This window comes from Phocoena phocoena, chromosome 15, assembly GCF_963924675.1.
Source record: "Phocoena phocoena chromosome 15, mPhoPho1.1, whole genome shotgun sequence".
Taxonomy (NCBI): domain Eukaryota; kingdom Metazoa; phylum Chordata; class Mammalia; order Artiodactyla; family Phocoenidae; genus Phocoena; species Phocoena phocoena.
In genome coordinates, this window is record NC_089233.1 from 39,686,463 (window position 1) to 39,712,085 (window position 25,623).

Consider the following 25,623-nt stretch of genomic DNA (forward strand, 5'->3'; position numbering starts at 1 on the left):
ACACACACACACAAGAGCTACACACTTCCTTAAAAGGCAATGCCACAGTGTCCAAAGGGATGAGTATTTTCTGGGGTTGGTGGTTATGGGAGGGGCTCAGCTGCCAAGGAACATGAGGAAACTTTTTACGGTAACGGGACTGTTCTGTATCTTTACGGTGGTGGTGGTTTAAATGACTGTATATAACTACCAACAGTCATTAACCTGTAAAATTAAAGTAGGTGAGTTTTATTGCTTATAAATAATACCTCTATAAAACTTGGAACAAAAAGAGTTCCTTTAAATCAGCTAGTCTTAGACTATCAGTAATTAGACAAAGCATTAACAGATACCTTGAGGAATTCCCTGGCCATCTAGTGGTTAATACTGTGTGCTTCCACAGCAGGGGTGCACGGGTCCGATCCCTTGTCGGGAACTAAGATCCCACAAGCCACGTGGTGTGGCCAATTAAAAAAAAGAAAAAAAAAGATATCTTGGCCAACCTTCCTGTTAAGGGGTGAATTGTTATAAATCAACAATTAAAAAGAAAAATTCAAATAAAAGCAGAGAAAAGAAGTTACAAGTATATGAAAAACAAAGATTTTTTTAAAGGTAAATTGTGTCTCCTCCAAAGAGGAGTCCTAACCCCAGCACCTAGGGTTAAATTTTTTCTTAAAAAAATGTGACCTTATTTGGAAATAGGATCTTTACAGAGGTAATCAAGTTATTATAAAATGAGGTCATTAGGGGGGGCCCTCATCCAGTATAACTGGTGTCCTTATAAAAAAGGGAGACAGAGAGATACACACCCAGAGGGAAGAGGGTGTGAAGTCATACAGGGAGAAGGTGGCCAGGTGACTGGGGTGATGCACTCCACAGGGAGCTGGAGAGAGTTCCTTCCCTAGAGCGTCACGGACAACAGGGCTCTGGCAGCATCTTGATTCTGGACTTCACGTGCCCAAAACTGTGACACAATGAAATTCTGCTGTTTCCAGCCACTCGGTTTGCGGTACTTTGTGTTGGCGGCCCCGGGATCGCAACCCCCTGCCTGCTGATACTAACGTGCTGACTACACTGACCATCACATGCTTGTCCAGCTTTCCAAGTAATTGCTCCGAGATGAGAACCCCCCAAACAGAGAGAAATATTATACAACGCCCCCAAGGAAGCAAGTATTTTTCTTCTAAATTGGCTAGTAAATGCCGACTTCTTCATGGAATTGTTAGGCCAGGGCAAGAGCCACCAGGAAGTAATTTTAAACTTCATCAGAACATTTTATAAACATAAAACAGATCAGCTACACGGAACCTATTCACTATATTTAAATTCCTTCATTTTAAACACTCAAGTTAGGCTGGCAGGAAACCCAACGATGGGTGCCCACCATGCTCTCAATTTCAAAACACAGCAGGCACACTGTGGAATTGAGTCTCTTTTTGATTAAAGCCTCATTTCACTTAAGAGCTGAAAACTCACTTATTTTTGTTTAAAATACTACCTATAGTTGTCACCAGCACTTGTACTTTGCAACTTGCTTTCCTAGGATCGGGAATTTGGGACTTGACATGCAGTATAAAATCAGTATGTGTACATTTTGCTTATTGATATGCTGTGATCTGAGGGATTCTGGAATGTTTTACCAAGATAAAGCTTAAATTTTTTCTTAAAAAAACAAAACAAAACAAAAAAACACAGCAGGCACAGTCCACACAGATGTGCCTGCCCGTGAGTGAAATGTGAACGGCCCCCACCCCACTGGCTGCCATGCAGTCACTAAATGAAATTGTAAGAAACTGCCGACTTGATTGAATCACCCTGAAGACTTTGAAAACAGTTTTGTACTGGTGAACACAGAAATGTTGCTTTCACTTTACCATGAGCAGCTTCTTTTGGTCTCTCCCCTCTCCTCCCCTACAAACTTCCTCTCCCCTCTGCAGACTAACACTGAACATTTATCAGCCATTAAAATACAGGACTGGCACATGCAATCAACCTACCTCTTGCGATGACGGCAGGGGTCCCTCACAGGTGACACAGTATCTCAGGTGAGCAGGGTTCCCTGTGCCGCAGGTGCGGCAGATCGCTTTCTCCTTGAAAACAGAGAATGAGAAATACGTGTTTCCATGGAGGCTCTCTCATTTCTTCACAGATAAATGTATTCATTTTTCCTGCCAATTCATCTGCATAGTATAGCATACTAGGACTAAAGGGCGTTAATAAGGTGGAATAATGTAAGAGGTGCATTATCTACCACCATGATGATCACCAGTCAGATATTCTGATGATTTCATGATCTAAAACTTATCTTTCAAAATAACTTACATGGAACACAAGTTTGAACACACACACACACACCATGCAAAAAGGGAAACCATATGTAGCTGTGCTGATATGAAGTGGCATCTGTACGTTGATTCAAGTTTAAGGTTTTATTTCAAGGCATGATACTCTGAAAGCCATGAAAGCCAGAATTGAGAAGTTTCATATTTATTTAATCATGCTTTTTATTTCTTTCTTATTCAGTATTTAGTATGTAAACTCTTTAAGTCCAATGAATCAAAGTACCGTTCAAAAAAAAAAAGAAAGAGGGCTTCCCTGGTGGCGCAGTGGTTGAGAGTCCGCCTGCCGATGCAGGGGACACGGGTTCGTGCCCCGGTCCGGGAAGATTCCACATGCCGCAGAGCGGCTGGGCCCGTGAGCCATGGCCGCTGAGCTTGCGCGTCAGGAGCCTGTGCTCCGCAACGGGAGAGGCCATGACAGTGAGAGGCCCGCATACCGCAAAAAAAAAAAAAAAAAAAAAAAAAGAAAGAAATAGGTGTTCCTCTGAGCAAACAGCTGTGCAAGGAAATCATTAAGCAGTCTTTCCAGCCGATCAGCCAGCTAGAGACCCTATACTAACACCCAGACCCTGAAATTGGATTTAGGATTTAGGAATTATTACAACATAAATAGTGTCAGACAAATGAACATAGTTTTGAAAGAAACAAACCCCAAAATGAAAAAACTGAAAAAGAGTACTCATTTGGCCTTAGGAAGGCAAATTGACTATGTTACACTGCTTCTGAGTTATTATTTTTTTCATTGTGGAAACTGTGCTACTTGGTAGGCTCCATCTCCTGGCTTCAACAATAAACAGGAAGGCCCAAGACCAGCAAAAGAGTATACGTTTACAAGTAACCTAGTTCTTGGCCTGGGGTCTGCTCCACGGGGCTTTATATTAAATGTGAATTTAGATTTGCTCTGTAGTTTCTCACTTAGAAATGGAAAAGTAAAAAGGCCATCTTAGAAAATGGGTCGTAAGTTCAACCTTCTGAGTCAGGAACCTGGGGATAAGCTGCAATACAGAAAACAACAAGAGAAAAAGAAAAGATGGCTAACACAGCCTAGCCAGAGTTCGGCCATGGGAGGTTGGTAACTAACATCTGTTTAGTCATTGGACTATTCTGCATAATTCCCCTGTCCTTTCCAAGTCTTTCTCAAGTCCCACTTACGTAAAAGACCCCAAGGTCCTCCTAGGAGCCAGAGCCAGCTCGGGAAACCACAGTTCCCAGCCCAGAGAATGCCTCAAGGGCAGAGGCCAACTCACTGCTCCTCAAAATGGCAGAGAACCGTAGACTTGTTCTCCGTGGGTCCTGACACCTCCTGGTTCCAGCTTTCTTCCCAGTTGCTTAAGGTCCCCAAAGCATAATCTGCGATCATCAGAGCTTTTCTGTGAGATTTAAGGCAGTGATCTTCCTGATCTGGTAGAATCCACTGAGAAGTGAAACAAATTTCCTGTCCCTCAGTTAAAATACAGTGAGATCAAATGAAAATAATCCATCTGTTTGCTGCAAGAAATACTCTGGAAAGAGAAAACTATAAACTAAGTAAAACTGCTTACTTATTAAGTCCAATGGCCCTCAACTTGCAGGATCCACAATCTAAAACTTGTATGTCCTGGGACTTCCCTGGTGGCTCAGCAGATAAGACTCCACACACCCAATGCAGGAGGCCCAGGTTCGATCCCTGGTCAGGGAACTAGATCCCACACACATGCCGCAACTAAGACCTTGCATACCACAACTAAGGAGCCCACGTGCTGCAACTAAGATCTGGTGCAACCCAATAAATAAATATAAAAATTAATAAATAAATGGGTAAACTTTAAAAAAATAAAACTAGTATGTCCTCCATAGCTGCCATTTGTGTACGTGTGTGTGTGTGTGTGTGTGTGTGTGTGTGTGTGTGTGTGGTGAGAGCACCTGGAATCTACTCTCTTAGCAAATTTCCAGTATACAAAGATGGATATGTTAATTAGCTTGACTGAAGTAATCATTTCACTCTGTATATGTATATCAAAACATCACCACCAGGGCTTCCCTGGTGGCGCAGTGGTTGAGAGTCCGCCTGCCGATGCAGGGGACACAGGTTTGTGCCCTGGTCCGGAAAGATCCCACATGCCGCGGAGTGGCTGGGCCCGTGAGCCATGGCCGCTGGGCCTGCGCGTCCGGAGCCTGTGCTCCGCAACGGGAGAGGCCACAACAGTGAGAGGTCCGTGTACCGCAAAAACAAACAAACAAACATCACCACCTTAAAGATATGAAATTTTTATGAAAATAAATAAATAATGAAAACTTGCATGACAGGGGCTTCCTTGGTGGCGCAGTGGTTAAGAATCCGCCTGCCAATGCAGGGGATATGGGCTCGAGACCTGGTCCGGAAAGATCCCACATGCTGCAGAGCATCTAAGCCTGTGTGCCACAACTGCTGAGCCTGCGCTCTAGAGACCACGAGCCACAACTACTGAGCCCTCATGCCTAAAGCCTATGCTCCACAACAAGAGAAGCCACCACAGTGAGAAGCCCGTGCACCGCAACAAAGTGTAGCCCCTGCTCACCACAACTAGAGAAAGCCTGCACATAGCAACGAAGACCCGATGCAGCCTAAAATAAATAAATTTATTAAAAGAAAAAACAACTAGCATGACATAACTCTGCCCAGTCCAAACTAACTCTGCCCAATCCCAATACTGCCTTGCAAAACTCTCTTTAAACAAGAGTGAAGTCAGAAAGAGAAAAATAAGTATCGTATATTAACGCATATATGTGGAACCTAGAAAAATGGTACAGATGAACCAGTTTACAGGGCAGAAATAGAGACACAGACATAGAGAACAAACGTATGGACACCAAGGGGGGAAAGCAGCGGGGGTGGTGGTGGTGGTGGGATGAATTGGGAGATTGGGATTGACATATATACACTAACATGTATAAAATAGATAACTAATAAGAACCTGCTGTATAAAATATAAATAAAATAACATTCAAAAAGTTTTTTTTGAATTTAATAATCTTTGTTTTTTAGAGTAGTTTAAGGTCCACGTCAAAACTGAGCAGACATTACAGGGAGTTCCCATATACACCCCTGTCCACACACACAACCTCCCAGTATGAACATCTCACACCAGATGGTGCATTTGTCACAACCAATGAACCTGCACTGGCACATCCTCATCTCCCAAAGCTCACAGTTTACCTTAGGCTGCATTCCTGTCAAATTCTCTTTAAAATTGCCCAACCGCGGTACTGAAACCCTATAAATACCCTTCCCCATCTTCTCTCTTCTGAGATGCTGCTAAGATGGTCAAAGTGCTGGTTTTCTCACTGTATTTGGTCCAGTAAGCACAGCCTTCTGTGCTTTTCGACAGGCTTTCCTCGTGGTTTCTGGGGTGGCTTTTTGACACCACGTGGCTCACTTCTTGAAGAGCAGTGACCATGACCCACAGATAAAAACCTTGTATCACAATCACTACATCATAGATTCATGTATGTCCGTAGGGACGATGTGGGACTCAGGCCACCACCAGACAGACTTAATGAGGATCCTAAACATTTACAACAAGCACTTTATAAAAAGCCAATACCCTCATTTGCTGCCTCATCCACAGCACTGGCAACACATTGACCAGTTGAACCGTTCCAAGCAATTTCGTGGACCTGGCTTAGTCACTGGGGTAAAACTTTTCCTTACAAAGCAGCTGGAAGATGAGAACAATTTTCTAATCTCTGGGGTAAAACTTTTCCTTACAAAGCAGCTGGAAGATGAGAACAATTTTCTAATCTCCCGAATGATAAGCTTTAATTGACACAAACCAGTAGGTAGTAGGCAAACTTAATCTCAAAGAGGATTTTGTAAGATGCCAAGGTCAACTTGACACAGAGCTGTGGTTACACTGGCATTAGCCCTGAATCATTGGGCGAGGGGTTGGGGTCTCATAGGAGGTACCTGTGCCCTCGCTGTGTGAGTCCTCAGATCTCTTTCAAAGAGTAATGACTTCACGAGGATCCCAGCCCTAAGCCTCACAGATTCCAGGAACCCCAGACACAATGGGAGTCCTGGAGGTAAAACATGTGTTGCTAGTTAGAGCCAGAAGGAAGCTGAAGGTCTCTTTCCAAAAGGGTTCACGTGTTCTGGTCAAAGGGGAGATGCTGACATTAGTTTTCTGTTTTTTTTTTTTTTTACGGTACGCAGGCCTCTCACTGTTGTGGCCTCTCCCCTTGCGGAGCACAGGCTCCAGACGCGCAGGCTCAGCGGCCATGCATGTGGGATCTTCCTGGACCGGGGCATGAACCCGTGTCCCCTGCATCGGCAGGCGGACTCTCAACCACTGCGCCACCAGGGAAGCCCTGACATTAGTTTTCAACTGTAGAAAACGGCCAAGGGGATGCCTTCGTTTTTTGTAAAAAGAGAAAGAAAGAACGAAAGAGGGACTTCCCTGGTAGCACAGTGGTTAAGAATCCACCTGCCAGGGCTTCCCTGGTGGCGCAGTGGTTGAGAGTCCGCCTGCCGATGCAGGGGACACGGGTTCGTGCCCCGGTCCGGGAAGATCCCACATGCCGCAGAGCGGCTGGGCCCGTGAGCCATGGCCGCTGAGCCTGCGCATCCGGAGCCTGTGCTCCTCAACGGGAAAGGCCGCAACAGGGAGAGGCCCACATACTGCAAAAAAAAAAAAAAAAAAAAAAAAAAGAATCCACCTGCCAATGCAGGGGACACAGGTTCGAGCCCTGGTCTGGGAAGATCCCACATGCCGTGGAGCAACTAAGCCCGCGCGCCTAGAGCCTGTACCCCGCAACAAGGAGAAGCCACCACAATGGAAGCCCACGTACCGCAACGAAGAGTAGCACCCTCTCTCCGCAACTAGAGAAAGCCCGTGGGCAGCAATGAAGACCCAATGCAGCCATAAGTCAATCAATTAATTAATTTAAAAAAAAAAAGAAGAAAGAAAAGGGAGGGAGGGAGGCAGGAAGAGTCAAACAAACAAAACCAAATTTAAATGTGTGAATATATAGAAATATGTTTCTGTGCATCTAGATAAATACATAGAAGGACACTCACTAAGCTGCTGTCATTGGTTATTTCAGGGGATAGAAACAGAGGTGGGGTGGGGAAATTACACACTTCGTTGTGTATCTTTGGACTATTTCACGTGTTACTGAAAATTAGAAAATTTTTAAAAACATAAAATCCTCTCCTATTCTGAAATACAGGCCAGAGGACAAAAGAAGAAACTCCTGCTACTATATCTTCTAATCCTGGCAGTAGAAAAAAGTATCTGATGCAGCAAAATTCCTCAGCGTTGACAAGGGCTTTACATCAACACGAGAGAAGCCTGCCACAGCGGTTGGGTCTGTCTGCCTCACAGCAGGAAGAGGACCGATGGTACTTTGTGCACTTTGTGGAGGGAGATGGAGACCAACCTAGAAATGGGAGGGAGGCATCAACTGGACTTGCTGGCGCTTTGGGGAGGGACGGCACGCTGGCTTCTGTGAGCAGCTTACACAGGTGTTCCCACTGACCTCAGAGGAGGCTCTCTGGGTGAGAATGTGATCTAAAAATCTGTCGCCCTTGTAACTTCTGGGAAAGCCACTGGGATGAAGATTTCCAACCAGGGTCCTTCCGTGGGTAGCAGCAATAAAAATCAGGCATTTCCCACCGTCGTAAAAATCAGACATTTCCCACCAGATCAGATGTTACGGTGACAAAGGTCTCTCTAAAAATCAAGTCTGATTAAAAGCCGTCCTTGCTTTTAACCCTCCAGGGTCCACTGGGAAAGAAGGGTAGAGAAGGCGCCATTTCCCACAGCCCACGGCCCCCGCCAGCATTTCTGCAGCTCACGAAACCGAACTGCTTGCAAAGTTTTGGAGCACATCCTGCAGTTTCAGGTCTCTGTGCATCTTTCTGGCACGCCCCCCTCCTCCACCTCATACCTGAACACACACCCACACATCACTTCTCTTTGTCCCACCCCTTCCCATATGGCAAATGCCTGTGCCTCCTACAACTTCTGCTCAGATGACACCCCCTCTTCAAATCTATCCCTGGCCCTGGCCCCCGATAAGAGCTGACGAATCCTCCACTGTGCCCCCTGCCACCACGGCAAGCGGGGGCCCAGATCACTGGGGCAGTGGGTGCAGGGGTCACAGCCCGGGGAATGCAGCGAGCAGAGCCCTAGAGGGTGGTCCGGGAAGCAGCAGCTGGTAAAGCCACATCAAAAGGTGCCTTTGAAAAAGCTGCTCAGTACCTGAGGGCTGGCATGGGAGGGGCAAGGTGGAACCCAGAGACACTGGGTGAACCTGAAGGAAGCTTCATGGCTGCGCCTTGGTGAGGGATGCCAGCTGCCTGGGGACCTCGCTCCTTCCTCAGGCTCCTTCCCCTAATCATCCCTGTTCAGTGACCCTAGAGCAGGTGTCCAGCGACAGCTTCTCAGGCTCACACCACTCCCTGTGCCACCTGGCACTGCTGGGAGCTCAGACTTATTCCAGTAAATTCTTAGGGTGCAGAACGTATTGTGTACGTGGTAAAGTACACAAAAAAGAAGAGGATGGAGTGCCCAGAGTGACCCAAATGCTTTGGTAAAAGCAGCTCAACTAAAGCAGTGTAACTAGTAGTATAAGACATACAGCTGTTGAAGTCATGTCTTTAGTAAAAACAACAGTAAATCGTATGAGTCCAATGTTGAAACAGACAAAAAACCAGGGAAAAAAACACCGTGCCAACAGAAATGGTCCTGAGATTCTCACTTCTGGAGATAATGATAAATGTACCCTAAATCATTATTTCCTAAGGTCTTGAGAAAGTTAATGTTTCAGAGAGCCCTTTATTGAAGCTGTGCCTATTTGAGGCATTTTTAGCTAATGTGAAGCTTGGGTACTCAGTAATTTCATGACTCCCTTTGAAAACTCAACATCAGATGTCAAACAGGCTTGATTTTCTAAATTTCATCTTTGAATTATCAACTGATTTCCTCATTATAAGGTATATGTTCTGCCTTTGGCCCATTAATAGAGTAGAAATCAGTTTCAAGTGATTGTCTCTCTCTCATCAAAACTGTACTTTAAAAAGGGGTCACTCTCAGAAATAAAGACGCAGACGTAGAGAATGGACTTGAGGACGCGGGGAGGGGGAAGGGTAAGCTGGGACGAAGTGAGAGAGTGGCATGGACATATATACATTACCAAATGTAAAATAGATAGCTAGTGGGAAGCAGCTGCATAGCACAGGGAGATCAGCTCCGTGCTTTGTGACCACCTAGAGGGATGGGATAGGGAGGGAGGGAGGGAGACGCAAGAGGGAGGAGATATGGGGATATATGTATGCATATAGCTGATTCACTTTGTTATACAGCAGAAACTAACACAACATTGTAAAGCAATTATACCCCAATAGAGGTGTTAAAAAAAAAGAGAGAAGGCAAAAAAAAAAAAAGGGGGGGTCACTCCTGGATTTGACACTCCTAATCACTATAGAAGTGCTATGTTTATCCTCAACAGAGGACTTACTTATACCTTTGTACCCCCTGTCTTTCCACAACATGGGAAGAAGTCTGCGTTTCAAATGCTGAAGGTGACATGATATATATTGAACCTGGCTCTCAGCCAACACTTACCCCTATTCCTCCTGTTTTGAATAGTTCAAAGGGTTCGAAATGTTATTATCTTCAAATATCCCGGATAATGTAAATATTAGTGAGAACAGGTGCTGCTGTGATTGACAGAACAGCCAGAATCATGGTGACTTAAACAAGAGAGAAGCTGGTGTCTCACTCTCATGTATAGGAAGTTTGGACATAGGCCTCCAGGGCTGTATGGTGGCTTCCTGCAGTGACTTCTAAAGTTTCTTAAGATTGAAAATAGTCATCAAACAAAAAGATTAGTAAATTTTCATCTACCTCACTTTCGTCCAGCCAGTTCTTCAAAATCTCACTTCTGAAGGTTTACTTAGCCTGGGATACTTTTTTTTTTTTTTTTTTTTTTGCGGTACGCGGGCCTCTCACTGCTGTGGCCTCTCCCGTCGCGGAGCACAGGCTCCGGACGCGCAGGCTCAGCGGCCATGGCTCACGGGCCCAGCCGCTCCGCGGCATGTGGGATCTTCCCGGACAAGGGCACGAACCCGTGTCCCCTGCATCGGCAGGTGGACTCTCAACCACTGCGCCACCCGGGAAGCCCTGGGATACTTTTGAACATTTTTTTCACAGTGAAGGGGAGCTGGGACATGTAAGGAAAAGTGAACTTACCTTTTCTCTCATAAACTTTGCCCACATAGACTCCACAGGGTCATTTTTGGAGTGTTACAGTTCTAACTGTAAGTTAAGTCCACGCACTTCCCTTATTGCTAAAAATTCTTGCTTTTTTAATCCCCAAAGTTATCTTTATTAAATCTATTTCATCCTCTAGTGACCTTTACTTGAGGTCAAGTAAAAAGGAGGTGAATGGGACTATAAATTGAAAAATGGAGAAAAGATACAGTTGTATGTTCAATAATTCTACCAAAAAAATTTTCATGGCATGACATCATTTGTCTAACAAGATTTTTTTAATGTTCCTGATGATACTTAACTTTTTCATCCACGTGACTAGCTGTAATCCTTCTTTCCTACGTAATAGAGACCCATAATCGAACAAAGCAAATGAAAACATGAAGTGACTTTAAGGACAAGATGAAAAGTCAATATTAATTACAATGCTCGAGTTTAAATATATGAAGTAAACAACTGTCTGTGTTAGCTGCAGTGCAATTTGTCCTCCAAATCCATGCTCAGGGAACACATTTCTGTGTATCTCTCTTGATATTTAGATCCTACTGGCAAGTTAAACTCTTGGGCAGATGCCTTTCCAAAAATGAGAGTGGATTTTGTTCACAGGTATTAGCTTATCAATTGTTAGCCAATTCCATCAGCTGAAGAACGATGCTAATGGTTCGAACATTAATTTCTATGTGTTTTATTCACACTTTTACAGATTCACATTTCATTACCTTCAAGCGGAGGTTGGCCTGTGGCTGCAGCTGTGGAGTGAGAGGAGCCTCACAGACCACACAGATGGGCGTATTCACGGGCACCAGGTTTTCACATTCTGCACATAAGCCCATCTGCACAAAGAACGAGGTCAGGTTGGCAAAAACTGAAGGTATAAGTAGATCTTAAAATATAAGGTTTAATTTGCTTCTGTAAAAATTTCTTTTAAATAATTACCACTTTTATTCTTATTTCCTTCCTATTAAAGTAAAAACATGTTTATTGTAGAAAAGAGAGGTATAAAGAAAAGAAAAAATAGCTTACAGCATGATGGAGTGAGGAAATCGACACATCTTCTCTCCAAAAAGCAATTATAAAGTTGGATAAAACTTTAAAAATTCTGAAAGTCAACCAAAGACAGACAACAAACTGAAAAGTAATGAACTTTGGGCAAGGACACCACATGTCTGCTGGGTCTTGCTTGGGCTGTCCCCGTCCTCCTCCAGCTCCGTCAGCGTGGAAGCTCCACAGAGCAGGGAGGGCTGTGAAAAGCAGCATGTTCACGGCTGCTGACGGGCAGGGCTCGTGTGACTTGGAGCACGGTTCAGGTGATGATCTCAGTGGCAAGCAAACGGGGAGGACAGTGGATCCACTAGCCTGAGCTCACGGTCCTGTCTGGGGCAACTGATGAACCAGCAACTAGCCAGGGACCTGAAGGGGAGTTCCAGAAGGTAGGTCATCTCTAGGGGGCTTGATAAGTTCCTCCCACACCCTCAGTTGACTGGAAGATGTTCGCATGTGCAGCGTTAGACCTAAGAGGGTCCAAGCCACCCACACATCCTTGGCTGCGCGTGAAGGTACAAGAGAGCTCAGCATAAAGTAGGAGCTGGGGCAGACCTGAAAACAGCCTGAAGTTTGAATGTTCCGCCCAGCCCACAACAGATCCCTCAGCAGAGACTGGAAGCCTTGGAGGGCCAAGGTGTTTGAGCACAACTTCTGGCCAATCTTCAGTCGAAGTCTAAGCTATGCACACCCAGGGCTGATCCCAGGCTTAAAAATAAAACAAGGGGGGCTTCCCTGGTGGTGCAGTGGTTGAGAGTCCACCTGCCGATGCAGAGGACACGGGTTCGTGCCCTGGTCCGGGAAGATCCCACATGCCGCAGAGCGGCTGGACCCGTGAGCCATGGCCGCTGAGCCTGCGCGTCCGGAGCCTGTGCTCCGCAACGGGAGAGGCCACAACAGTGAGAGGCCCGCGTACCGCAATAAATAAATAAATAAATAAAACAAGGGGAAAACCCTGATATTAGTGGTTGAAAACTGCAGGGAAGACAGGCTTGAAAGAGTTAATCCAAGTAAACAAACAAAAAAACCAAAACAACAACACAAGGAGAAAAAGTCAGACTCCAGACTTATTATACTCTCTAAAATGTCCAAAATTCAAGAAAAAATTGTGAGATGTGCAAAAAACAAGAAAGTGTGACCAGTACTCATGGGAAACAAACAGTCAATAGAAATTGTCTCTGAGGGGAGGAAAAGAAGATATATTGGAGCAAAGCTTCTGTGTATTACTGGATTTAAATTAAATTATTCTGAAATAGACTTGAGAAATTAAGGAGTATGTTGTAATCTCTAGCGTTCTCTTAGAAAATAACTTTTAAAAAGAAAAGAACTTTTCAAAATAGTAAAAAAAATAGGAAACATAGGAATGAAAATGGCATACTAAAAATTATTTATTTAACACAAAAGAAGGAAGTAAAGGAGGAACAGAGGAACAAAAAAGACGTGAGACAAATAGAAAACAAACAGCAAAATAGCATATGTAAATCCAACCATATCATTAAAGACATTAAATGTGAATAGACAATAACACCACATTCAAAAGGCAGAGACTGTCAGATGGGATAAAAAAACGAGAGGTATGCCTGACTAGAGACATGACCTAGATTCAAAGATACAAATAGGTTGAAAATACAAGTATAGAAAAAGGTATATAATGGAAATAGTATGGGTAAGGGAGCTAGAGTGACTGCGTAAATATCAGGAAAAAAGGACTTTAAACACAAGAAATGATCCTAGAGACAAAGAGAGGCATTTTGTGATGATGAAAGGGTCAATAAATCAGGAAGACACAGCAATTATAAGTGTACATGAACATAACAACAAGTCCCCAGAATACATGAAGCGAAAACTATGAGTCAGTCTTAAGGTAAGGCTCCATCTAGCATCACCTGATGACTCTAAGCCCCAACTTTTCCTGGGGGACCACAGTGGCGTTTTGGAACTCTAAGGATCAGCATCAACTCAGAGCTAGTATCTAGTAAGCCCCCAAAGGTTTAGGCATTTCCTTTTCCTCAAGGCACAGGTCCCTCTGGAAAAGGCTTCAAGGATGACCTATGACATGTACTTGCAATGATGCAGGGTCCATCCTCAAGGACACCCAGCCGCCCTTCAGTTAGGGAGCTGTGGGTTTGCGAATCGACTTAAGTCTTGAAACTGGGTGACGCCCTTGGATGTTCCACTGTGGTGGCTCAAGTCACGTATTTGGCTACAAAACATGTGATTTTTTTTTTCTATTATATAAACCAAGCAAGACACTAGTAGGCTGCCCATCTGTTTCCTTCTTAGGAAGACCACAATCAGATTCTGATTACTGATATGTTGCTGCGGCCTTTTACGGTAGATGTGCCCACCTTGTCTTTGGCAGTTAAGTGCTGCCACTTGACCTCTGGAATCCCGTTAGCCCCCTGAAATCAGGGAGCCCAGCTCAAGAGTGGGATCGCCCCATGATCATGTCTGGCCTCCAAGGAAAGCAGCCATGGAACTTTTCAAGGATGCAGGCGCTCCTTTCACTAATATGTATTCCTAAGTCTATGCCTTAGTGAAGGACGTGTCTTCTGGGCCTTCTTGTGAAATGCAGTTGAGAGTTGGGGGCACACAGGATATACCTGACAAACCTACTCCAACATGATACCAGGAAAGACTTAGCATCGAGTCTCACTAACCATAGGCTACTACTGAGTCCAAGTTTTAGTCAGCCAACCCAAAAGGCAGCTGGAGTCCCCGCCAGCTTCATTAGCTAACATATTAAAATCAATCCAGAATCTATAAAAAAGGCATGTATATCAGCGAATTTGGCCCAACTTAGTGTTATATTCTGCCCTCATTTAAAATCCACTCCCAGACTTGTCCCCCAAGATTCTGCCAATATATGTTAGCAAAATTGTGCTCTTCTTTTCATGTGTAAGCTTTTTGTCCTGGATCACAGAGTACACCTGTCCCTCTAGAGCAGCTGGGATTGGACCGTAGTCATGCTACAGGATGGCTACGGTGAGTCTTGATGAGAATACACATCCCCTTTCAAAGCCACTGCCCCAGGCGAGGTTACCACAGAGATTTCAAGGAAAGGAAGGCTAGCATCCTCAGACAGGAGGGCCAGCTCATCCGCTGGCAGAGTAATTTAGGGAATCAAGAACGTGCGTTTCGGGCTTCCCTGGTGGCGCAGTGGTTGAGAGTCCACCTGCCAATGCAGGGGTGGGTTCGTGCCCCGGTCCGGGAAGATCCCACATGCCGCGGAGCGGCTGGGCCTGTGAGCTATGGCCGCTGAGCCCGCGCATCCGGAGCCTGTGCGCCACAACGGGAGAGGCCACAGCAGTGAGAGGCCCATGAACCACAAAAAAAAAAAAAAAAAAAAAAAGAAAGAATGTGCATTTCATCTGGGTCCAAGCCAACATCTCCATTCCCAGTTTCAGGGTCCTGCTCTGTCCCAATACATACTCAAACTTTCACAAAAGAAATGTGGTGATAAAGTTATTCAACTAAAGTTTGTGTTTGCTTTCAGCAGCAAATCCCTGGAGCTACAAGAAATAGGTTCTTTTGGGGCTGTCATGGGGGCACTCTGGTTCTTGGATTATGAGTGAAAGGTCCTGAGCTTGTCGGTTTCTGTGATGCTCCCAGGTGCTCAGGACAACTGTCCACACCACAGCCCTGGTATCATCATTGCTGCCACAACCGTCAAGTGCAGCGGCCGCCTGGCCACCCAAGAGGCTTGCTTTAGGTGATGCTTCCTCACTACCAGGCCCATGTGATAGCTTGATTTCTCGTGATGCCACTTCATGCTATGATTTACTAGCATCCTGTTTCCCATGGGCAAGGAGCTCAGCGCTGCTCCCGAGCAAAGGGAAGGACCAAACCCCTTCTTTGCAGGTCTAGTTCCTGGGGCCGCTCCTGGTACCAACTCTGTATCAGTCAAAGTCCAGTCAGGAGACAGAAACCTCAGGGTAATTTAAACAGGGACAGTTTAATATAAATAGTTATTAACTAATAACAGAGGACTAACTGCTAGTGGGTAAAGCTAACTCTAAAGGATACAGGACTACCCAGGATGGGGAGAGCCACTGCTGCTCCGGCTGAGGCAGAGGACCTGAAGAGGATCCAGTCTGGAAGAGGCACTTACTGAACTGGGTGTGGCTGTCACCCACAGGATGGCAGAGAAGTTCACTGGGGTGACACAGACCAGAGCTGGCCCCAGAGCAGGCGGGATCCTATGAAACTCATGAGGACTCTCCCCCTGGGGAGCTGGCAGGACATGCTGGGAAGCCACGCGCAGGCTGCTGATGAAACGTGCTGGGAAACTGCCCCCTGGGACGCCTGAGAGACTTTCTGGAAGCTGGCTGGGTACCCGTGGAGCCCACTGAGAAGCTGCTCACAAGATGCCATGCAGTTCACCGGGGTTCAGCACAACCAGGTGTCCTGCAGGTAGCTGAGCACCGTCAGAGCACAGGGAGAGGGAAGCACAGCAGAAACAGGAAGAGGAGTCGAGACCTTCCTCCTGCAGTGTCCCTCCCAGCAATGGGCCTCTACTGACAAAAATTAACATCAACCAGCTGGCTACAGAGAAATCCACAAGGCAGGATGAAGAGGCACCCCTCTGCATCTCTCTAATGAGACCCTGAGTGGCTTGGGTCTGGGATCCTAGGAGTAGGATCGCCCCTTTGAGTACCAGAAACCCAGCTGAGAGCAGGACACAATAAGAACTCAATAGGTCAAATTACAAAGCTGTTTATACATTAGAGCACGTTAATAAATATCATTTACAGGCAGTATAGATGTTGCAAATGTCATCATTTTGAATATTTATAATCCCTGATAACCTTTTCTCCCTGTAATGACAAAGAAAGTCTTGAAAATCTGTTTGCAGGCCAGTAAATTATAACTTTGACATTGCACCCATAAATATAAGCAGGGAAAATTCAAACCAATGAGACCTGTTCATGTTTTATTTGCTGTCCCATCTTTTACGAGGAGTTCAAAATATATCATGGAAGTAAAGTGACTTCTACAGCATATCCATTTAGTATCTGGCCACTTGCTTAAATGCATAACTCAATCCTAAAACTCTGGACTCTGAATTTATTGAATAGTGACTTTTTCTCAGTGACTATCTTTTTTAAATGGTCATTTTCAGTCAACTTCACAGATCCTTTTATATCATTTTGTAAACCTTAGTCCAAAAAACCCCCAAAGTATCACGTGCATAAAAGATGAACACATTTTGGTGAAGGTTTTGATTTGTAGTAAGCCAAGTACGTTTTCTAACTAGCTACAAACTTAATGGTAGGAGAATATCAATTATTATCTACACTTAGCCAAAACTTTTAAATTTAGATATACTGATCAATCTATAGCCTATATAAACAGCTTCTTTGGACAGAATGAAGTATCCTATGGATATACAGACTTGTAATCAGTACTCCTGGTCATTTATTTCTAGAATATATTTCCTTATTGTCCCCAGGTTATGAACAGAAATATCACATAAGTAGGAAACGTGTATTTATCCATATGTGAATCACTGAAATAAAAAGACTTCAGTCTTTTTCTGAGCCTATGCTTCTTCAAGGCCACACAAAAGAAATGGCATCGCAAACAAGCTTTTCATTCCTAAGTAGCAGTCTGGATAGTACAAGATTCACTTGCCAGTAATTTTTTCAACAAGTATTTACGTTTGTGGCTCACGTTTGCCAGGTACTCTGCTCCTGCTGCACACAAAGATCAGATAAACCAATGGAAGAAGGTTTTAAGGATTCTGCTGCTTACCTGAGCTCCTTCTGGGGGTGGGAGACGGCAGCCAAATATGGGCGGGACAGAAGAGCCACATTCTAGACAGTAGCGGGCAAAGGGGTCAGATGGGCGGGTCACAAGGCAGTGGGCACACCTGCAACAGAAGAGGGTCCTGACTGGCCATGTTCTGAGGAGTGCACGTTGAGAAGTCAAGTGTCAATCTTGACAAGCATTCAAACGTTTTTCTGAATAAAATAGAAAGCAGAACACACTCAAAGCCTATGGAACAAGTTCAAGATGGGAGATGCTTGTCTAGTCATTTTATTACACAGTGGCCGTACAGCTGGGACTCATGGCGCCCCTCACCTGAAGGCCAGGCCCATCTCACTTCCCAAGTGGGGCCCCAGTCGTCCCATCACCTTGGATCCGGCGTGCGTGAGGGTGAGACATGGGAGTTCCGGGAATGTCCACGCCGCACTTTGCTGACTCCCCATCTGAGCACTGAGCCCAGCCTCAGTGAGAGGCCCTCTCACCTGGCACTCGGAGTCACTGTCAGTCAGGCCCTGCCTCTGTCTTCACTCACCTGGGTGGAGTCCGAGGCTCTGCCCCAGCAACGTCTGGCCCCATTTCCTAGGCAGCTGGGTCCCATCCTTCAGCCCTCACCCACCTACCTCGTTCTGGATATCAGCCAAAGTGAAAAGACTCCAGGAACTGGGCTCCCCTGTGAATAACACTGCTCGATCCTGTGACCTATCTGAACTGCTCACCATCTATGACGCTTGCATACGGTGCACTGGATGGCTTGGTAGCCTGCACCAGTCTCTACCATGGCCTCTCGACAATCACTAGCCTTTGTAGTTGAGTCCACTTGGGGAAAGGATAGTCTTTTCAACAATGGTGCTGGGCAAACCGGATAGTGACATGAAAAAGAATGAGGTTGGACTGATTGATACCTTATGCCATATACAAAAACTAATACAAAATGGACCAAGGACCTAAATGTAGGAGGTAAATTTATAAATCTCCCAGAAGGACACATAAGAAAAAAGCTTCATGACACTGGATTTGGCCATGATTTCTTGGATGTGATCCCAAAAGCACAGGCAACAAAAAAAATAGATAAATTGAACTTCATAAAAATTTGAATATCAAAAAATACTATCAAGACTGAAAAGACAACCTACAGATGGGAGAAAATATTTATCAGTCATATATCTGATACGGGATTAATATCCAAGATATATAAAATATTCTTGCAACTAACAACAAAAAACAAACAACCCAATTCAAAAATGGGCAAAGGACTTGAATAGACATTACTCCAAAGAAGATGCCCAACATCACTTGCCATTAGGGAAATGCAAATCGAAACCACAATGAAATACTACTTTACACCCGTTAGGATGACTATTAGAAAAACAGAAAATAAGTATTGGTGAGGATGTGGAGAAACTGAAACCCTTGAACGTTTCTGGTGAGAAAGTAAAGTATGCAGCTGCTGTGGAAAACAGTTTAGCAGTTCCTCAAAAAGTTAGACATAAAATTACCACATAGGGCTTCCGTGGTGGCGCAGTGGTTGAGACTCCATCTGCCAATGCAGGGGACAAGGGTTCGTGCCCCGGTCCGGGAAGATCCCACATGCCGCGGAGCGGCTGGGCCCGTGAGCCATGGCCACTGAGCCTGCGCCTCCGGAGCCTGTGCTCCGTAACGGGAGAGGCCACAACAGTGAGAGGCCCATGTACCACCAAAAAAAAAAAAAAAAAAAATTACCACATAATCTAAAAATTTCAGTTCTAGGTAAATACCCCAAAGAATTGAAAGTAGGGACTCAAAGAGATACTTGTACACCAATGTTTATAGCAGCATTATTCACAATAGTCAAAAGGTGGAAACGATTCAAATGTCTATCAACAGATGAATGGATAAATGAAATGAGGTATATATATACAATGGAATGTTTTTTACCTTTAATATGGAATGAAATTCTGATACATGCTACAACATGGATGAACCTTGAAAATATTATGCTAGTGAAATAAGACACAAAAGGTTAAATATTGTCTGATTCCACTTACATGAGGTTACTAGAACAGGCAAATTCATAGAAACAGAAAATATAACAGAGATTACCAGGTGCTGGAGGGATAGGGGGATGGGGAGTTATTGTTTAATGGGAGCTGAGTTCTGTCTGGGATGATGAAAAAGTTCTGGAAATGGACGGTGGTGATGGTGGCCCAACACTGTGAATGTACTTAACGCACTGAATTGTACACTTAAACATTGTTTAAATGGTAAACTTTATTTATGTATATTTTACCACAATAGAAGTATAAAGGACTGTAAAAAATAACTGATTATGTCAAATAAAAGTAATAATGTATTGTGGGGTTCATAATATTTGTAGAAGTAAAATAAATGACCACAAGAGCACAAAGGCTGTAGTTATCCAGTTATTGGAAGTATACTGTCATAAGGTTCTTAGGCTATAAATGAAATGGCATGATTCTACTTGAAGACAGACTGTAATAAGTTAAAAATGTGTGCTATAGGGCTTCCCTGGTGGCGCAGTGGTTGAGAGTCCACTTGCCGATGCAGGGGACACGGGTTTGTGCCCCGGTCTGGGAAGATCCCACATGCTGCGGAGCGGCTAGGCCCGTGAGCCATGGCCGCTGAGCCTGTGCATCCGGAGCCTGTGCTCCGCAACAGGAGAGGCCACAACAGTGAGAGGCCTGCGTACCACACACACACACAAAAATGTGTGCTATAAACCCTAAAGCAACCACTAAGAAGAAAACTTATAGCTAATAAGCCAACAAAGGATACAAAATAAAATAAAACATACCCAATCAATCCAAAAGTAAGCCAAAAAAAGGGGGGGGGCAACAAAGAATAGATAAGACAAACAGAAAACAAATAGCATGACAGCTCACAAATTCAAACATATCAATAATCAGAATAAATATAAATACTCTCAACAGCCCAATTAAAGTGCAGAGATTGTTAGATTTTTAAAAAGCAAGACCTGATTATATATGCTGCTTAAAAGAAACCAACTTTAAATAGAGAAACACAAATAGATTAAAACTAAAAGGATGAAAAAAGATGCAAATACTAATCAAAAGAAAGCAGTAATGGCTATTTTAATATCAGACAAATTTGATTTCTGAGCAAAAAATATTATCAGGGTTAAAAAAGGTTATTGGGGGGGGGAGGAGGGATAAATTGGGAGATTGGGATTGACACATACAGACTACTACTATTTAAAATATATACCTAATAAGAACCTACTGTATAGCACAGGGAACTCTACTCAATACTCTGTAATGACCTGTATGGGAATAGAACCCAAAAAAGAGTGGATATATGTATATGTATCACTGATTCACTTTGCTGTACAGCAGAAACTAACACAACATTGTAAATCAACTCTACTCCAATAAAAATTAATTTTTTTTAAAAAAGCTATTCTGTAATGATAAAGGGGTCAATTCAGCAACAGTACATAAGATTCCAAGAGGTTTATATATTTAATAATAGAGCTTCAAAGTACATAAAGCAAGAGCCGATAGAAATACAAGGACAAGTAGACAAATTCATAATTATAGTCACAGATTTCAGCATAATTTTCTCAATAATTGATAAAACAATACACAAAATCAGTAAAGATAGAGAAGACTTAAATAATACAACATTGTATTAGTTTCAGGGGTACAACAGAATGCTTCAGTAATTGTATATACTGCAAAATGATCACCACAATGTCTAGTTAACATCTGTCACCAAACATAGTTACGGAATGTTTTTTCTTGTGCTGAGAACTTCTTAGATCTACTCTCTTAGCAGCTTTCAAATATGCAACACAGTATCATTAACTATCGTCACCATGCTGTACGTTACATCCCCAGGACTTATTTATTTTACAACTGAAAGTGTGTGCCTTTGGCCACCTTCACCTATTTCACCCACCCTCCCAACCCCCAGGGAGATGCAAATTAAAACCACAACTACCACCTCATTAGAATGGCCAAAAATAGAAATAAAAGTGTTAGTGAAAATGTAGGGAGACTGGAACTCTCATACATCATACACTACTGGTGGGAATGTACAATGGTACAACCTCTTAGGAAAACAGTTTGACAGTTTTCTTAAAAAGTTAAACATATGCCTACCATATGACCCAGCCATTCCACTCCTAGCTATTTACCTAAGGGAAATGAAAGTATATATGCACAGGACAACTTGTATACACACGTTCATAGCAGCTTTATCTGTAATGGCCCAAAACTGAAAACAACCTAGATGTATATCAATAGGAAATAGGATAAACACACTGTGATGTATCCGTACAATGGAATACTACTCAGCATTAAAAAGAAATAAACATCTGATGCATGCAACAACATGGGTGAACCTCAAAGTAATTAGGTGGAGTGAAAGAAGCCTAGCAAAGGAGTGAATACCGAATCATTCCATTTATATACAGAATCAAATGCAAATTAAGCTGCAGTGACAAGAAGCATACCGACAGCTGCCTGGAGATGGGGAGGGACACGTGGGAGGATTTCGAAAGGGTACGATGTAGGACATTTTTGGAGGTGATGGATTTGTTCATTTTCTTGATTGTGGTGATAGTTTCAAGATTATATGTATATGTCAATTGTACTCTTTAAGTGCAGTTTATTGTATGTCATTTGAACCTTTAAATATTGTAAAAATTTAATAAAAAACAGTTGGGGCAAATACCACTGTTATGTCCCATCCTCAAATTCTTTTTGACCATACTGTGTCTTAGGACTTAAGAAACAGTAAAGAGAATGCAATACTTACTTGAGAAAGTCTGTCTCCCTTTGAATCCTCATGATCTCTGTGCTTGTCAAACTCTTCTGGCCAGTTATATGTGCAAAACCAGGGAACTAAAATTAAGAATATGTATAAAATCATGCTACAGTACAGTAAAATTACATTAAGAGTTCATTTCAGTGCTTTGTCCTACCACATCCAGCAGCCATCTTTTAAAAACCATGATGGGGGGCTTCCCTGGTGGCACAGTGGTTGAGAGTCCGCCTGCCGATGCAGGGGACATGGGTTCGTGCCCCGGTCCAGGAGGATCCCACATGCCGTGGAGCAGCTGGGCCCGTGAGCCATGGCCACTGAGCCTGCGCGTCCAGAGCCTGTGCTCCGCAATGGGAGAGGCCACAACAGTGAGAGGCCCGCGTACAGCAAAAAAAAAAAAAAAAAACCATTATGGGGAAAGTCTTAAGTAATGATTAATTGTTAATAATTTTAATTAAAAAATTAAAGTGATGTTCATCATCAGACACATGTATTTCATTAAAAACAAGAGTTTACAAGAAAAGAGATCTGAATTACCATCAGACAGACCAGATTTCAGAATTTAGAAACCCAAGTGAGCATCCATATTTCTGAAAGATTAAATCCCTAGGAAAAGGACTCACCTGAGAGAACTCATCTTCTGTTATCCAGAAACATTTAACTCACTTAGATATATTTTAATTTGAGCAACCTCCTTGTACCAGGCACTGTATTTGATGCAGGGTTGGGGGACAAAGATAAACATTACACAGTCCCTGCCCTCAAGGAGCTGAACTGGTGTACATACAAAGTACTGAAACACATGGGCTCAGTGTCATAACATATCTGTGTTGAGTCCCATGAGAACCTGGGGAGGTTACAATCCCATTCACCTGCTCGGGGAGAAGGGCTCCCCAGGGCCGTAATGTCTGAGCTGGGCCTGGGAAAGTAAAGAACAGTTTGTTAAGTAGACAGAAGGACAAAGGGAATTCCAAGTAGAGGAAACCCACGTGTGAAGACACAGGCAGGGCAGTGATGGCCCATCCTGGTTGTCGGATACGGTCCAGGGGTCGGAGTGGCAGGGGAAGGGAACAGAAAGGACGGCTGAGGGAGAGAAGCTAACACTTATGGAGGGTCTGAGAGTAGGAAAACGTGCCTGGCACATTTCACAGTGACCGCCTAAGGTCAATAGGCAACATTATCCCCATTTTATTTTATTTTTGTAACATTTTCTTCTGATATAATTTCCAACATAGAGAAAAGGTGCAGGGATAGTACAACTAACTCCTTTGTTCGTGTTGACATTTTGCCCCAGGTGCTCCATTCTCTCTCGGAAGCATGAGAATAACCTGCAGCATGACTCCCCGCCTCGCCCCCACAAACACTACAGCATTTCCCAAGAACAGGGGCGTCCTCCTACACAACAGTGCAAACATCAAAACCAGAAAAGTCAGCAGTGATACAATACTAGCATCTAATCCACATATCTTTGTTCACATTCCGTTAGTCATGCCGGCAATGGCCTTCCCAGCTATAATTTCCTCCTGGACTAGGGTCTAGTCCAGTATCACACTTTGCTCTTAGTGGTCATGTCTTTTCTGTCTCCCTTAATCTGGACTCTCTCCTGAAGCCAGCACGCCTAGAGCCCGTGCTCTGCAACAAGAGAAGCCACCGCAATGAGAAGCCCACGCACCGCAACCAAGAGTAGCCCCCACTAGCCGCAACTAGAGAAAGCCTGCGCACAGCAAAGAAGACCCAACGCAGCCATAAATAAATAAATTAAATAAATAAATTTATTTTAAAAAAAGAAATAGAAGTGTCTTTAAAAAATTTAATTTGATTGTTAAAATTTTAAATTCTGTTATAACACAGAAAGGTGCAGGAGTGGGTTTCTCTTGCAAATTCCTCAGATGTGGCAGCGCTGAGCCTGCTGGCCTTCTCGTCAGTGGCCAGCTGGACTTTCACTCCACATATGGGTTCCAGAGAACCCACAGCTCTGGGCCCTGACACTAAAGCCAGTCGTCAGCTGTCATCTACCTTCTGCCCAGGCTGTAACGCACGGCTACTTGGCTGCCTCGCCCCGATGTTGACCTCATCCCTGATGGCGCCCCCTGGCACACACCCCCCACCCCCGCCCCGGCCAGAGGCTCGGCTCAGAGACAACTGTCTCCCTGGTGATTGACCTGTTGTAACAACCACGAGCATCCTTAACGCTGATGTTTGCTGAAGTAAGCTTCAGTTAGGACTGAGCTAGAATATTGAGAAGAATCTCTTACCATATGAAGAAAAAGAGCGGAAGATAAAAGTTTTGTGGTCCTTTTCTGGCCTCCTTTGTCCTTTGAACCCTAGTCAAATTCCCCAAATGTGTCTCCATGTTCCTATTTTTTGGGAAATCTGAATCTTGGGATCTTTATTCTATCTATTCTATCTTTTCAATTACTAGGTGAGCAAGGAAATCCAAATACTCATGCACAAAGGAAGTAATTCTTTCTAGACACATTACCAATAATTACGGACACATAAGACCGTTTTTCGGAAAATAGTCATGAAGATGTTTTGTCATATACCATTCATTCTTCAAAATGATGTTGTTTAATCTCAAAAGCGGTATTCTTCTTTGGGCTACAGTGGCAAGCACTGCTCATAGGAGTCGTGTGTGCTCAGTAGTCATTTGGAAACCAGGTCAGCATTCTTCCCAGAAGACTGGGAAGGGCAATCTTCTATTGCAGGCATGGCTATCCTTTTGTTTAGTGGGGTTTACAGGCAGGCCTTACTAGGTCTGTAGTCCTCTGGCCTGGGCTTTGGGGCCCTCCAGAAAATACAGTGGGTGGGCAGATGAAAGAACCCAGGAGGTCAGGCTGAGTTATACCGCAGCACTGGAGACTGGAAAGGAAGGAAGAAGGTGGACCTCGGGATCAGGATAATTGGTCTTCCAGGCCAGTGGTTCTCAGATTGGGTTGACCATCAGTCATCCACAGCCTCCGTCTCAGGCTTATGGACTTAGACTACCTAGAAGCACTGCAAGAGCAGGTAGCTGGCAATCTGTATACATACTTAGAATTCCCCCCAGGTGGCTGTGATGGGCAGCCAGGTTTGGGACTCATGCTTCTGACCTCCCTTATACTTGATGATTAATGTGAGCAGCCTTGAATCATCGGCACACAAGAAGCAGTTGTGGTTGGATAGAAAATGTGACTCCAGGAAGGCTCTACCTGGCGCTCAGAATTGGAGGAAGAGAGAGAAGTGTCCTGGGGTGCCCTCAGATGCCAAAAGTCGAAATGGAATCTTATAAACACTGAAAAATCAAAGTGCTATAGTCGTTGTAGAAGACAACTAGTATAAGGGCATCCTTCTTGTGTTACACAGTAAGAACGTATTAATGTGGCTTTTACTGAGGTTGTAAACCACCTCTATCTTGTCAGAGCCAATGGGCAAGTCCCCATCTTTGCCTAATTCGAATGCGCAGTCACATTCGCAGAGATGACCACCGCCTCCTCCTT

The 25,623-nt window shown here is 44.1% G+C and overlaps 1 protein-coding gene across 1 annotated transcript in view; it reads right to left on the minus strand.

Moving 5' to 3' along the window:
• DZANK1 (double zinc ribbon and ankyrin repeat domains 1) overlaps positions 1-25,623 on the minus strand; it is a 72,575-nt gene that overhangs the window by 32,109 nt on the left and 14,843 nt on the right. The window contains 4 exon segments of the mRNA XM_065892188.1: positions 1,977-2,069; positions 11,272-11,385; positions 17,348-17,465; positions 22,139-22,224. Of these exon segments, the coding sequence (XP_065748260.1) occupies positions 1,977-2,069; positions 11,272-11,385; positions 17,348-17,465; positions 22,139-22,224 (411 nt within the window).